The 13,220-nt window shown below is 41.4% G+C and overlaps 1 protein-coding gene across 1 annotated transcript; it reads right to left on the reverse strand.

Annotated features, from left to right (window-relative positions):
* Positions 1-1,697: 1,697 nt before the first annotated feature.
* LOC136746580 (lipocalin) lies at positions 1,698-4,106 on the reverse strand. The gene is made up of 7 exons (XM_066699176.1): positions 3,922-4,106; positions 3,515-3,654; positions 3,142-3,221; positions 2,900-3,013; positions 2,582-2,683; positions 2,464-2,486; positions 1,698-2,007 (listed from the first exon to the last, which is right to left on the reverse strand). Exons 1-6 carry the CDS (start codon positions 4,015-4,017, stop codon positions 2,470-2,472), a joined length of 549 nt encoding a protein of 182 aa, XP_066555273.1. The 5' UTR covers positions 4,018-4,106; the 3' UTR covers positions 1,698-2,007; positions 2,464-2,469.
* Positions 4,107-13,220: the final 9,114 nt, after the last annotated feature.

Here is a 13,220-nt window from a genome sequence, read left to right on the forward strand (position 1 = left end):
AAAAAGCAACCTACTATGAAAGATTGAGGTATTCCATTTACAGCACCTTCGGCAGCACTTATTCTTATAATTTGCAATAAAGCAAAGACTTTATCAAGAGTCTTTTAGAGATGCACTGATCTGTACTGTATGTGTTCGCTGTAAAGCTTCTTTCCCATGAGACAGGATGCACAGATTTAAGTCAACTAACAGTTATTTTACTGTTGCCATTCCAGATTCCTTTATTAACATTGTAAGAGCATGAAAACTACACCAGTAGATTCTTACGTTTGTTTGTATTTTGATGCCACTGTACCTGTTGTACCCAAGCCCATGAAGAGAGAACCTGCTCATAAGTTTCACTGTATAAAATCTTGTTCGTGTCAGTTTGTTGATTATGTTTCTGTATCCGTGCCCCTGGTGTTCCACAGTTTGAGGGTCTTGCTCACTTTTTATCTGGAAACATGTTGGTTAAGTTGCTTGGGGGGAACACAATTGAGAATTTCTTGATCATATTTTTAAGCACACTTTTTCATGTTAGATCCCTTGTTTTTAAAAGCTAACTTGATCTTAATCTGATTAAAAGACGTTGAATACAGGTTGCTTAAATGCCAGAGGGAGGCTGGTTTTGGAGCTGATGTTTGAGTAGACATCCCACCCGAGAACGACAGCTCTGAAATGGGCAGCTGCCAGTCGGCTTTAAGAGGGTATTTCAGCTGTGGAAATCGGTGTTTTAATAGTCAGTTTGCTCTTCCTTGATCTCTGTAAGAGCACTGTGTAAGCGGACTTCCCTCCCTTGTTTTCCAGGCGCACCTGCAGCTGATATTAATGCGTGTTTTGATTGGATCGCGGTAGGCTGCAGAATTTTTTAATTCCCAGTTATCTGTGAGGAAATTTAAATGTAACACACGTCTCTACAGAAGACAAGTCCTCAGTCTGACAAATGTCTCCTAATAGGCTAAATAGTCTGTGGGAGAGCAGATCACCTGCTGAAGATGAGTATATATACCGATCCCACTCTTGTGTGCACTCGGTTCAGCAGGTGTTGGTTGGAAGTCTTTTCACAAGTAGAACAAGAAAATCACCTGATCAGGTGACATTTTGCATTGTTAAAAGTAAATGAATGGGAATAAAAACATATATTTGTAATCCTTAATATTCATGTTTGTTCAGCAATAGAAACGCGCAGTTCAGTGCTTTTAAAAAAAAATAAACAAGCTATGGTACTGGAGTGTTATCCACGGCGCTCTGAACACAATGCTGTAGTGTTGCAGGCAGGCGTAATATACCCACTCACTGCAGACCAACGCCAGGGCAGAGCTGTTGTCTGGCACTAAAATAACCACCTTTCTCTCATTTCTTTTCTTTGTTAAACATGTTTTTTATGATTTTGTTTTTCAATCATTTTAATTTGTGTTGAATAGTTATGATGTTTTAACTAGGATATATAATATAAATTATTGTTTTGTATACAAATCCTTAAAAAAAAAAAAAAGTTATCTCTAGGTGTACACATTTAAGAAATGAAAAACCGGAGCTGTGTATTGTAATGGGTGTACTTGATATATTTGTAAACACAAAAACAAATAAAAGCCAGAGTATTTTTCTTTGAGGAACATTCCTTTAACACCTTTAAGATGCTGGTTTTATATATATATGGAAAGACAAATGGAAAGTGAAGTGCAGTATTTTATAATCTGAGGAAATAGACAATAACATTGTAGTTGTCCAAACCTTTTATTTATACATTTGACAAATTCAGATACTTGCAGGAGTAAAAACAAACTACAGAATCTGATCAGCAGGTATAAAATAGACAGAGGTACATATAGTAGTGTGGCACAGCTCAGCAGTATGACTATAAGCAGTTAGCCATGTTGGACATGGCTGGAGAAGGCAGGCGGCTGGGTTTAATCACTGGGTTGTATTGATTAACAAAGATGGGAGGCAGCCCCAAACTCATGGAAAGATTATAGGTCAAAGAGGAAGGACGTTGGGTACACAGCTGACAGGGCGTGGTACTCACTCCTGAGGAGGAAGAAAGAGGTGAGCAGATCAGTTATTTCTGTTTCCGTTTGCTCATGAGATGCATCTAAAATTCGAACAAGACGGAGCTTTTATTTAATTATTATGGGTGTAAGCCCCATGGTCACAGGTGATGTCGACAGTTTCAGGTAGTTTCTTGTAGTCCTGCTCCTCTTGTTCTGGAGGCAGGGAGACCTGTGGCTCTGCCAGTGCCAACACAATCCTGTCGGTATATGCACGCCGGAAGCTGGTGAATAAACTGCCAGGAAGGCAACCCAGGAGTCTGAACGACGGGGGAGTCGAGTGATTTTCACAACAAGCGAATGCTGTGAAACTACAGGGTTGTGTGCACCTGTTTTGACAGTGTTGCTTGTTTGCAAATCTTAAGCTTTGCTGAATACTTCAAGTGAAATTGAGATGAGCTGGTGCTATGGCAAGTAAAGAAAGGAGTGTACCTACCTGATCTTAAAACACACACTCGTCTGTGGGAGACAAACATTGAAAAAAAGTTAATAACCATTATTATGACTGAGGATGAAGATGATTATTCTGGCGAGAGGCAGTAATGTGGCTGTACCATTCACAGGCAGGATGGCGATGTTGTCCTTCTCGATTCCGTTCTCAATGCAGAACTGTCTGAACTTCTGCAGTAGCTCAGGCCTCAGCTCCGTTGTGCGGCCTGCCAATAGACATGTGGGTCAGAACCTGCCTGCCTTGGTCCAGACACCTGAGCTGGAGAGCTCTGCACAGGTCCGCACATGTGGAATTATCTGCTGGTGTTCTGTGGCTCCACAGCATGGAATGTTAATGGATGCATTATAATGTGTGCATTATAAAAGGAACCCAGATATTTGAAGGCACTGTGTGCGTGGACAGGGTTTTACTGTGGACTTACTGTAAATCTTGAGCAGGGTGCTGGTGTCCTCGCCCTTGGTTTTGATGGTGTACACCATAGTGTACTCCTCATACTTTGACTCCACGATACGCATGTCATTGTTGTTGCCCCACCCTGTTAAAAGAGAGACTGTAAGTGCACAGGGTGACAAGCAAGCAACTGGCTTTACACACACCTCTGAATCGGCAGTTGTCTACAAGTGCCTGTTCTCCTGTCAGTGTCGGGGAGATGCGCTCACTCACGCTGGCTGAAGAAGGTGAAACGGCCAGGGGTCTCCGTCTTCGTGGCCAGGTGTGTAGCCTGCCAGCAGGTCCCGTCAGCCCTGAGAAGAACAGGGGCACAGACTGATCCACTAACCATCTCTCACCCCAGCATAGTGGGCATAGACCTTGGAGCTGGCAGTCTTGCCCACCGCAGGACTTTCACCCATTTGATACTGAACATATCACCAAGTTATGAACTAAACATAATAACCATCCCTTTCCCTTCAGCACCACAAGAACACCCGTGCTCACAGCTCTAATACAGGCATCACAAGTTTCTGATCACTCTCTCTCACTTTGTCTCCATCTCTTTCTCTCCACTCTCAATGTCTCTCTCTCGCTCTGAACTCACTTCTTGCTGCTATAGCTCATGTCCAGGTCACCCCCTGCAGTGGGTGTGAACACCACTACCCCCTGCTTCATAGCCGTCTTCTTTGCCACAAACCATGGTGCATTGGTGGCAAATCCAATCAGGTACCATTTCCCTGAAAACTGGAGAGATACAGACAGTCAGCCTAATTTACAGCAGTAACAGCCCTAGAGCTCCGTGTCCCAGCTGCATACAGTCCATGTTTTGACATTATCGTTTTGTTTTCAGTTTAAATAATCTGGATCCACTAAATATAGAACACTCCATACTTTTAGGCTTTGGAGTGTGGGAGTTATTGTCTACATCAGATTATTGGGGTGTTAGCAGCCACTCGGGCCGCATGTGAAATACGTATGTGTAAGTATACATAAACAGAGCAGGAGACGTACCTTCTGCAGGTTGAAGTCTTTCTGTGGCTGGACATCGGCCGAGGTGGCCAGCACACAGAGCAACACCCCCAGGGCAGTCAGCAGCATGCTTGTCATGGTTAAGCCTCTTCTTTGGCGTTTGGGGAGTTGTCAGAGAGAGTGGAGTTGCTGCTATCAGAAAGGAGAGAGCTCACTGTTGTACCAGCTCACTGAAAAAGCCCTGTATTTATACCAGAGTTTGGCTTACATAAAGGTGCACCCCTCCCCTAAATCCATCCCTCCCATCCCATCTCAACACACACACACACACATGCCCACCCCACTGTGCATGTTGAATTAATTACAGGCATTGCATAATGGCATGCTTTGCACCCCTACCTAGATAGTAATCAAGCTGCTGATACCATGGGGTTGTGGGGACTTCAGGATGTCCACATGTGATGTTTGTTATCTCTCTCTAACCCACAGTCGACATCTCAACTGGGGATTTTACATTCAATTGGAGGAGGGATTCTTTCCAGCACACACAGTACAGTTCATGGCAGTAATTGATTAAAAAAACCTCCCCCCCAAAAAAAATAAAGTAAAGCTAATTCCCTGAAGGACTCTCTCCTCCTTTCCTGTATTACTTTCATAACCAAAATAATAAATACATAAATATCAACTTATTTCAGGGATCAGCCAACATTTATATTACAGCACTAACCTGCTCCATAGCTGTCTGACAGGCATTCGTAACTGGAATCTGTTAGCTATTGAGCACAGAAGAAAATCTGGAATCCATGCTGAAACCGTATGGGATGTCTCTTACTGTTTTCCATGTGACAGCATGACTTTGAAAGCTGTACTGAGCTGCTGGTCACAAACGCTATAGGGAACAAACTGTCTGTGGTTTATAAGTGAGTCCAAAACAAGAAAGCCTGATATCTGCCAGTGCACATATAACTGCACTTTGTACCTAGATATCACTCCTGCTTCATTTTGCAATTACTCTTTAAAATGTGAATGGTTTTAAAAGTCATAGTATGGCCCCTGTTTTACTCTTTATATTTTTGACACCATAAATTACATCACTGCTGGGTATTTGTGGTTCTGTTCAAAGTTAGATTTTTTGTCCTGCTGTCACAAGCAGCTAGGGCTGATAATTGATATATATATATATATATATATATATATATATAGCTCTGGAAAAAATCAAGAGACCGCTGCAAAATAATCAGTTTCTCTGGTTTTACTATTTATAGGTATGTGTTTTGGTAAAATTAACATTTTTGTTTTATTCTATAAACTACTGACAACATTTCTCCCAAATTCCAAATAACAATATGAATGGAATGGAGTGGCTGCCATACATGTAGTGAAACTGATTTAAGAAAGAATTGCAGTGGTCTCTTAATTTTTTCCAGAGCTGTATATATAAGAAAAATGTATTAATTTTGTAGCCGCACTCTCACTTACTCGGTTTTTAGACCAGACTTTTGTATAATAAAAAATAGTTTTATTGAATCACATCACAATGCATTTCGACACTAGAACATAAGAACATAAGAAGTGTCCAATCGAGAGGAGGTCATTCGACCCATCGTGCTCGTTTGGTGTCCATTAATAACTAAGTGATCCAAGGATCCTATCCAGTCTGTTTTTAAATGTCCCCAAATTGTCGATTCAGCCACATCGCTTGGGAGTTTGTTCCAGATTGTGACGCCTCTCTGTGTGAAGAAGTGTCTCCTATTTTCCGTCTTGAATGCCTTGAAGCCCAATTTCCATTTGTGTCCCCGGGTGCGTGTGTCCCTGCTGATCTGGAAAAGCTCCTCTGGTTTGATGTGGTCGATGCCTTTCATGATTTTGAAGACTTGAATCAAGTCCCCACGTAGTCTCCTCTGTTCCAGGGTGAAAAGGTTCAGGTCCTCAGTCTCTCAGTAGGACATTCCCTTCAGACCTGGAATAAGTCTGGTTGCTCTCCTCTGAACTGCCTCTAGAGCAGCGACATCTTTCTTGAAGTGTGGAGCCCAGAACTGTCCACAGTATCCAGATGAGCTCTAACTAGTGCATTGTACAGTCTGAACATCACTGCCCTTGATCTCAATTATACACTTTTGATAATATACCCTAACACTCTGTTTGCATTTTTTATTGCTTCCCCACATTGTTTGGATGGAAAAGTGAGGAGTCCACATAGACTCCTAGGTCTTTCTCATGCGTTACTTCATCTAGTTCTGTTCCTCCCATGTAATTATAGTGGACATTTTATTGCCTGTATGTAATACCTTGCACTTGTCCACATTGAATTTCATCTGCCAGGTGTCGGCCCACAACTGAATATTATCTAAGTCCCTCTGAATAGCCTGTGCTGCCAAGATTGTATCTGCTGAGCCACCTATTTTAGTATCATCTGCAAATTTGACAAGTTTGCTAACTATCCCAGAGTCCAGATCATTATTATAGATTAGAAAAAGCAAAGGCCCTAGTACTGATCCCTGTGGAACTCCACTAACAACCTCACTCCAGTTAGAAGTGACTCCTCTAATCGACACCCTCTGTTTTCTATACATCAACCAGCTCATAATCCATCTACTTACATTACCCTGAATACCTACAGCTTCCAATTTGAGGACCAGTCTTTGGTGTGGAACCTTATCAAAAGCTTTCTGAAAATCTAATATATCATATCATATGCTTTCACATGATCTACAGCTGCAGTTGCATGTTCAAAAAATTTGAATACATTAGTAAGACATGATCTGCCTCATCTAAACCCATGTTGACTATCTCCAAGAATATGGTTTTCATTAAGATGCTCCTCTATTTTCTGTCTAACATCAATACACTTTTTTTTTCTAAATGCGCACACTGCAGTCAAAACATGAATAACTCCACGAATATACAGCATCACAATAAATGCTGCTCCGCTGATAATGTCCGTGAATCATTATTTTGGTGGATGTGCTGCATTATTGCACTCTGTACTGCAGTAGCATCGTGTATTGATCAGTAGAGTAAAAGTACTCCGTGACATTTGGATCTGCGTTTCACTCGCAATGTGTTCACAGCATTGGCACAAACCCACAAATGATCTGTCATTCCCAGTATTACTGATGACCCTGAATCAGTCATCTTCAAACTCCCAAAAGATCATGAGGAAACTCAATAAAGGTAAACTAAATAAGGTAAGCCTAACTAAATATGGACAATGTACTTACAATGTGCATGGTGTTCCCTATATGCAAACAACTTCATTTAAAAATAAATAAAATTAAAAGCACAGCGTACATTTTTAAATGTCAGAATAACTCCCAAAAGATCATAAGGAAACTAATTAAAGATAAACTAAATAAGTACTACATGTACTATCTCAGGCAAAGATAAAACTAAAAAAGGTAGGTCTAACTAAATTAGGACAATGTACTAACAATGTACACAAGGGTTTCCCTTCTCATGCAAACAACTTGATTTTCAGCTGCTGTACCTTTGCATTCAGCTTGTGCCCATCGAAATTCATTATGACCTTCTGGAAAAACTCAAAGGTGTACTTGAGGTTGTCTGGGAAGCTTAGATCAAGGGAATAAATGAGCCCAAACAGCATGATGAACCCCATGATGACACTGCCCACATTGCTCAGGACTTTGATGCCTTCAATCACAATTCCCACATCCTCTGCCTCCCCATCTCCATCTCTTCGGATCATGTAAATCCCCATGACTGTGACTGCGATGTCCCTCTCTGCATCCTCAGTGGCGGAGGCCTGAACAACAACACAAACACAGGACACTTGTGTTAAATAAAATGCCACACACCACAAACCAGAAACTATATAAAAGATAAAAAGGCATTCTTAGATCATCAATTAGCAGTTTATAGATGCAGACTAGATGGTCAGTTCATCGGTTGTTGGGGTCAAAATCAGATGTAATTTGCCAAATCACATTTTCGTGCAATTGCTAGACGGACGTAGCCTGTCCCGTAGCCCGAAAAATTAATCTAGCCGTGGGTAGTGATGTGTGCCATAGGATTTTCTCATTATAAATAGTGTGCCTTGGGAGAAATAAGAATGGGTAACACTGTTTTAACGCTACATGGGGAACATATTGTGATAAACTTACCAGATATTCCTTGAAGAAAGCATCTGGATCTTCATTAAGGTAAATGACAAGGCTTCTCAGGATGCACTCCCTCCTGGTGTTGATGTTGTCACACTAAAATCAAGACAGAATTTAGCCAAATGTGGGTGTGACAGTGGCACAGGTAGGAGAGCAGGTTGTCTGAAGACCAGAGGGTCGTATCTGTTGAGGAGTCCTTCCGTGAGAAACACCTTACCCCTAAATGCCCCAAATGAACCTCGCATGATTTACACAGCCATTGGTGTGAGTGGGTGAATGAAATGCAAAAACTGTAAAGCACTTTGGATAAGAGCACTATATGAACAGGCCATTCACCATTTATCAAATGTGTTTAAATGAGCAGTGATGGACAAGAAAACCTTACAATAACCAGCCCAGTACAATGAAAAGGATGTTATATGCATTTCTACTAACCAAATCTATGATTGCCAAGATGTCCTTGATCCTTTGCCCCTTCACTCCTCCTTTTCTCTTGAAGATCTGTATCAGCTTGTCTGAGAAGTGGTCCAGCTGTGACATGAACTTTGATTGCAGTGGCTTGGTGGTGATCCACAAGAACTCTGCATTCACCTGAAAAATATTTTTTAACAAAATACAGTAATTTGTTACTTGTTAGTTATAATTACTAGCATATAACGATGTAGGATTATTGGCAAATTCAAATTGTGCAGCCATTAATCATCATGGACAATAATAAAAATTGTTAACACATACGAACATACACATTTAGTTACTTCATTCTGCTGAAACTGGGCAGGCCATCTGTTTTTGAACTCTCCTATCATGGGCCTCTGCTCCACAATCTCTAGTCTGTGGGAGAAGGTTTTTTCCATTTTTGATTTTATCACCACTTCATTATCACGCTTTTTCAGTTCTGACAATAAATCAATTCTCTCATTCTCTAAGCTTTCTGTGGTTTCACCTTTTGGGTGCAGAGGAATGTAGTTAACTTCAGCCTTTCTAGGTTTCTTGATGTTGGCTGCAGCTTTGCTTTGGCCTTCTCATTTGTGCTTCAAGGAGTTCACACGGATTTCAGGATGTCCGAGTCACCCAAGCTTTGTTCAATAGTTTAGCATTTTATATTTAAGTGACTGTTTCCTTCCCCAAAATCCTGTCATGGATCCCAGCTCCCCCAAACAAGGATGGGCCCTTGTCAAAGCTGCTGCTACATCTTCACACTGATAGTCTTTTGGGTACTTTGTGTATTTCATCATTTCTTAGACTAGGCCATCAAGGATAACTCCTTTCAGCTTTGGGACAGGGTTGAAGTATGTTCCATTTGTCTCAAACTCTATTATTTTGGTTTAGCTCAAATTCAGCCTCATAGGTGAGTTTAGGGACTACAAAAACAGAGAGCCAGGAGGAGAATAATGAGGGCTGAGTTTCTGGGGATGAATGCGGGGCTGACGTGCACAGCGTATCATCGCTGCAGGATGAGGCTATTGACGAAGCAGGGATTTCAGGCTCTGGGCAAGTGGTAATTGAGGTCTCATTAGATGAGTCTACTGTTTACAAAGTGATGCAGGGCTCTACAGGTGACAAGATAGGAATGTATATTACTTTCAGTGTGCTTTTATGTTCAATTTCAAAGACAGAAGTTAGGTTCATGAACTCGTTACAGTCAGCATCCATGTATTGCAACCGGAAGTCCTCTTTTAATTGAAAGAATGTCTTTACTATTGTATGTAGTTCCTCCACTGTTGCTGGAATTCCAGAATCCAGGGGCAGTTTTCTTGAGTCAGACAAATCACCAAAGATGATCCGCAGAACATCCGGACCTGCCATTATGGAACACCTGTAATCTGGAGCAGAAACAAAGGAAAAAGGAGAACAAGTTTGAAGTTTGCTGTTTACCATGACTTTTGTATGTGTGTTTTAGTAGCTTATTCCATGTATTAAACATACACAAGCAATCTGAGTATGGACATGGATAGCGATAACTGCCCCTAAAATGCCCATGAGTCTGCATAAAATGTTGCAACAACACATACCTGCTAGCTAGTTCTAAACTGCACTCTTTGCACTGCCACATTCATAATCCTGAAAAGGGAGACTAAAGAGAATTAGCACATATCACATTGAACAATACAGTGATGCATGATACAATGATACAGATCAGCTTGTGCTAGCATTGAGCAAGTAGCCTATTACTTACTATCACTAGGAGGTTGCCACTAGCTTGGTAATGCTGATCAAACTATGAAAGATGAGATAAATATATTAGAGGCGTGAGTACAAGTGGTAGGAAACTTGGATGTTCATCTACAAGTCTAATTGCATTAGAGTATTGTATTCGCCCCCAAACAAACCTGATAAATGTTAACATTTAGTATGGACTAGCCATAGGCTGGAGTTTTGAAATTCCCGAGGAGGAGGGGGAGGGGGGGCTGAGTTACTAAAATAATTAGCAAGAGGGGGGGAGGATGAGGATGTTTTCTCCGGTAGGAGGGAGGGGGACGGTGCTTTCTCCGGTAAGAGCGGGGGGGCTAACGGAGTTTTAACCGGTAGGAGGGGGCGGGGTCTCAGCCGTGTAGTTTAGCGCCTATGGGACTAGCAATCGTTTAACTGCAATACTGAACCTATATATACATACTTGCATTTTTTACATTTCCTTAAATGGGATAATATGTGGGAATATACCACACTACTTAGCATTGTATATTAAACAAGCGTGAATTCGCAATAGCTGCGACCACGTTAGACGTGCATGCAATTTTTGTGCACAAACCGACATACCTAGTGTTAACCTTGTGTTTTCGGTCCATTTCATTAACAAGACGTTTCAGAAAGTGGCAGAAGATTCTAAGAAAGGTTAGCTAGCTAGGTATCATTAATAATCAATGCTATAACCTAGGCTGTTGTACAGTACCTAGCCAGACTAGCCAGCTAGCCTGCCAACTCGGACTTGACTGAAAGTAAAAACGGTGCAAAATTCGCATAGTTTAATGGTTGTTGCACATATTTCGGTCAATATTACGGAATGCACGTTATGCACATAGCGAGGTACATTGTAAACTACTGCACTTCCACCTGCAGTGCCTCTTCAGTTGCAGCCGGAAGGTGAAGGCGCACAACAAACACGAGAGAAACGGCGAGGCCGCATTGTGCGCAAAGGCCGTTCTCTCAATTAAACTAATTTATTTTGCGTTGATCTAACTTAAATACATCTCATAGGTGAAACTGTTAATGCATTTTATGTTACACCCATTAAATATACATACATACACTTTTTAAATCGATTTATTTAAATAAAGCAAACAATATTTAAATATGTCAGGTCTTAAGAAGGGCTTGAATCATTTTCTTGAATGATTTCAAATAATAAATCCACAAACATATCCATGTGTAGAGTCAAATTGATTTCAGCAAAAAATTATCCGGACCCCATGAGGCCTCATTTGAACAAATCCGGCCCACTACCTAATATGAGTTTGACACCCCTGTTTTAAATTCTACACTTTTGACAATATACCCTAACACTCTGTTTGCCTTTTTTATTGCTTCCCCACATTGTTTGGATGGAGAAAGTGAGGAGTCCACGTAGACTCCTAGGTCTTTCTCATGCGTTACTTCCTCTAGTTCTATTCCTCCTATAGTGTAATTATAGTGGACATTTTTGTTACCTGCATGTATTACCTTGCACTTGTCCACATTGAATTTCATCTGCCAGGTGTCGGCCCACAACTGAATATTATCTAAGTCCCTCTGAATAGCCTGTGCTGCTGAGATTGTATCTGCTGAGCCGCCTATTTTAGTATCATCTGCAAATTTGACAAGTTTGCTAACTATCCCAGAGTCCAGATCATTAATATAGATTAGAAAAAGCAAAGGCCCTAGTACTGATCCCTGTGGAACTCCACTAACAACCTCACTCCAGTTAGAAGCGACTCCTCTAATCGACACCCTCTGTTTTCTATACATCAACCAGTTCATAATCCATCTACTTACATTACCCTGAATGCCTACAGCTTCCAATTTGAGGATCAGTCTTTGGTGTGGAACCTTATCAAAAGCTTTTTGAAAATCTAAGTATATCATATCATATTGTTGCAGTGTGCGAGGCAAGGCTGGGGTCAGGGTGGGTCTTTCAGTGGAGGAGACTACAAACCTCTCCTCCAAGGGGGGGGGGGGGGGGGTAGCAAGGTGCATAGGAGGGTGAGAAGACAACGGAGAGAGGTGAGCGCGAGAGCAGGAGAAAGAAGGTTGAAGCTCATAGTTGACGGATTCACTGGCTTGCGACCCTTTTTCTGGACCTAGACCATTCTCCCTCTTGAACCCCGGACTGTCTGACAACCCCCCACCGGTAACGAACTTTGATTACGGACTGTGACTACGAACCTGCCTTATCCCTTTTTGCTTCTGTCCACTCAGTGTTCGGCTCTACCGACCTGGGCATTTACTGTTATTGTTATTGTCTTTGTAGTTAGTTATTGGGTATGTTTAGTTTAGGTTTTGTTTTGCTTTTTGACCCTGTGCCTGCCATTAAGGGAAGCCATAAAGCAACAGCAAGCCTGTTTTGTACCCTCTGCCTGCCTCCGTACTGTTTCAAGACCAGACCCTGCCTACATACAGCCCTTTCTTGTGATAGTCCCCAACCCGTTACAATATGCTTTCACATGATCTACAGCTGCAGTTGCGTGTTCAAGAAATTCTAATCAATTAGTAAGACATGATCTGCCTCGTCCAAACCCATGTTGACTATCTCCAAGAATATGGTTTTCATTAAGATGCTCCTCTATTTTCTGTCTAATAATTTTTTCCAACATTTTACAAGTGATGCAGGTGAGACTGATTGGTCTGTAATTTCCTGGCTCAGTTTTGTCCCTTTCTTGTGGATTGGTATGACATTTGCTGTCTTCCAGTCAGTTGGCACATCCCCTGTTCTAAGTGTCATTTGCAATATTTGAGTTAGCGGCCAATAAATAATTTCCCTAATTTCTTTAAGTACTGTTGGAAATGTACCATCTGGCCCAGGTGATTTGTTTGTTTTTAATTCTGCTAGTCCCTTTAGTACCTCCTCCTCATTTATCCTGATCTCTCTTAGGATTTGAGTGGGCTGATTGTTAACCTGTGGCATGGTATCTGTTTTTTCTTTAGTTAAAACCTCTGTGAAATACTCATTTAGAACATTTGCCACATATTGTTCATTTTCCAAGATACCTCAATTTTTGCCCTGTATCTGTTTCACGTCCTCCTTTATTG

This window comes from Amia ocellicauda, chromosome 3 (assembly GCF_036373705.1).
Source record: "Amia ocellicauda isolate fAmiCal2 chromosome 3, fAmiCal2.hap1, whole genome shotgun sequence".
In the NCBI taxonomy this organism is placed as follows: domain Eukaryota; kingdom Metazoa; phylum Chordata; class Actinopteri; order Amiiformes; family Amiidae; genus Amia; species Amia ocellicauda.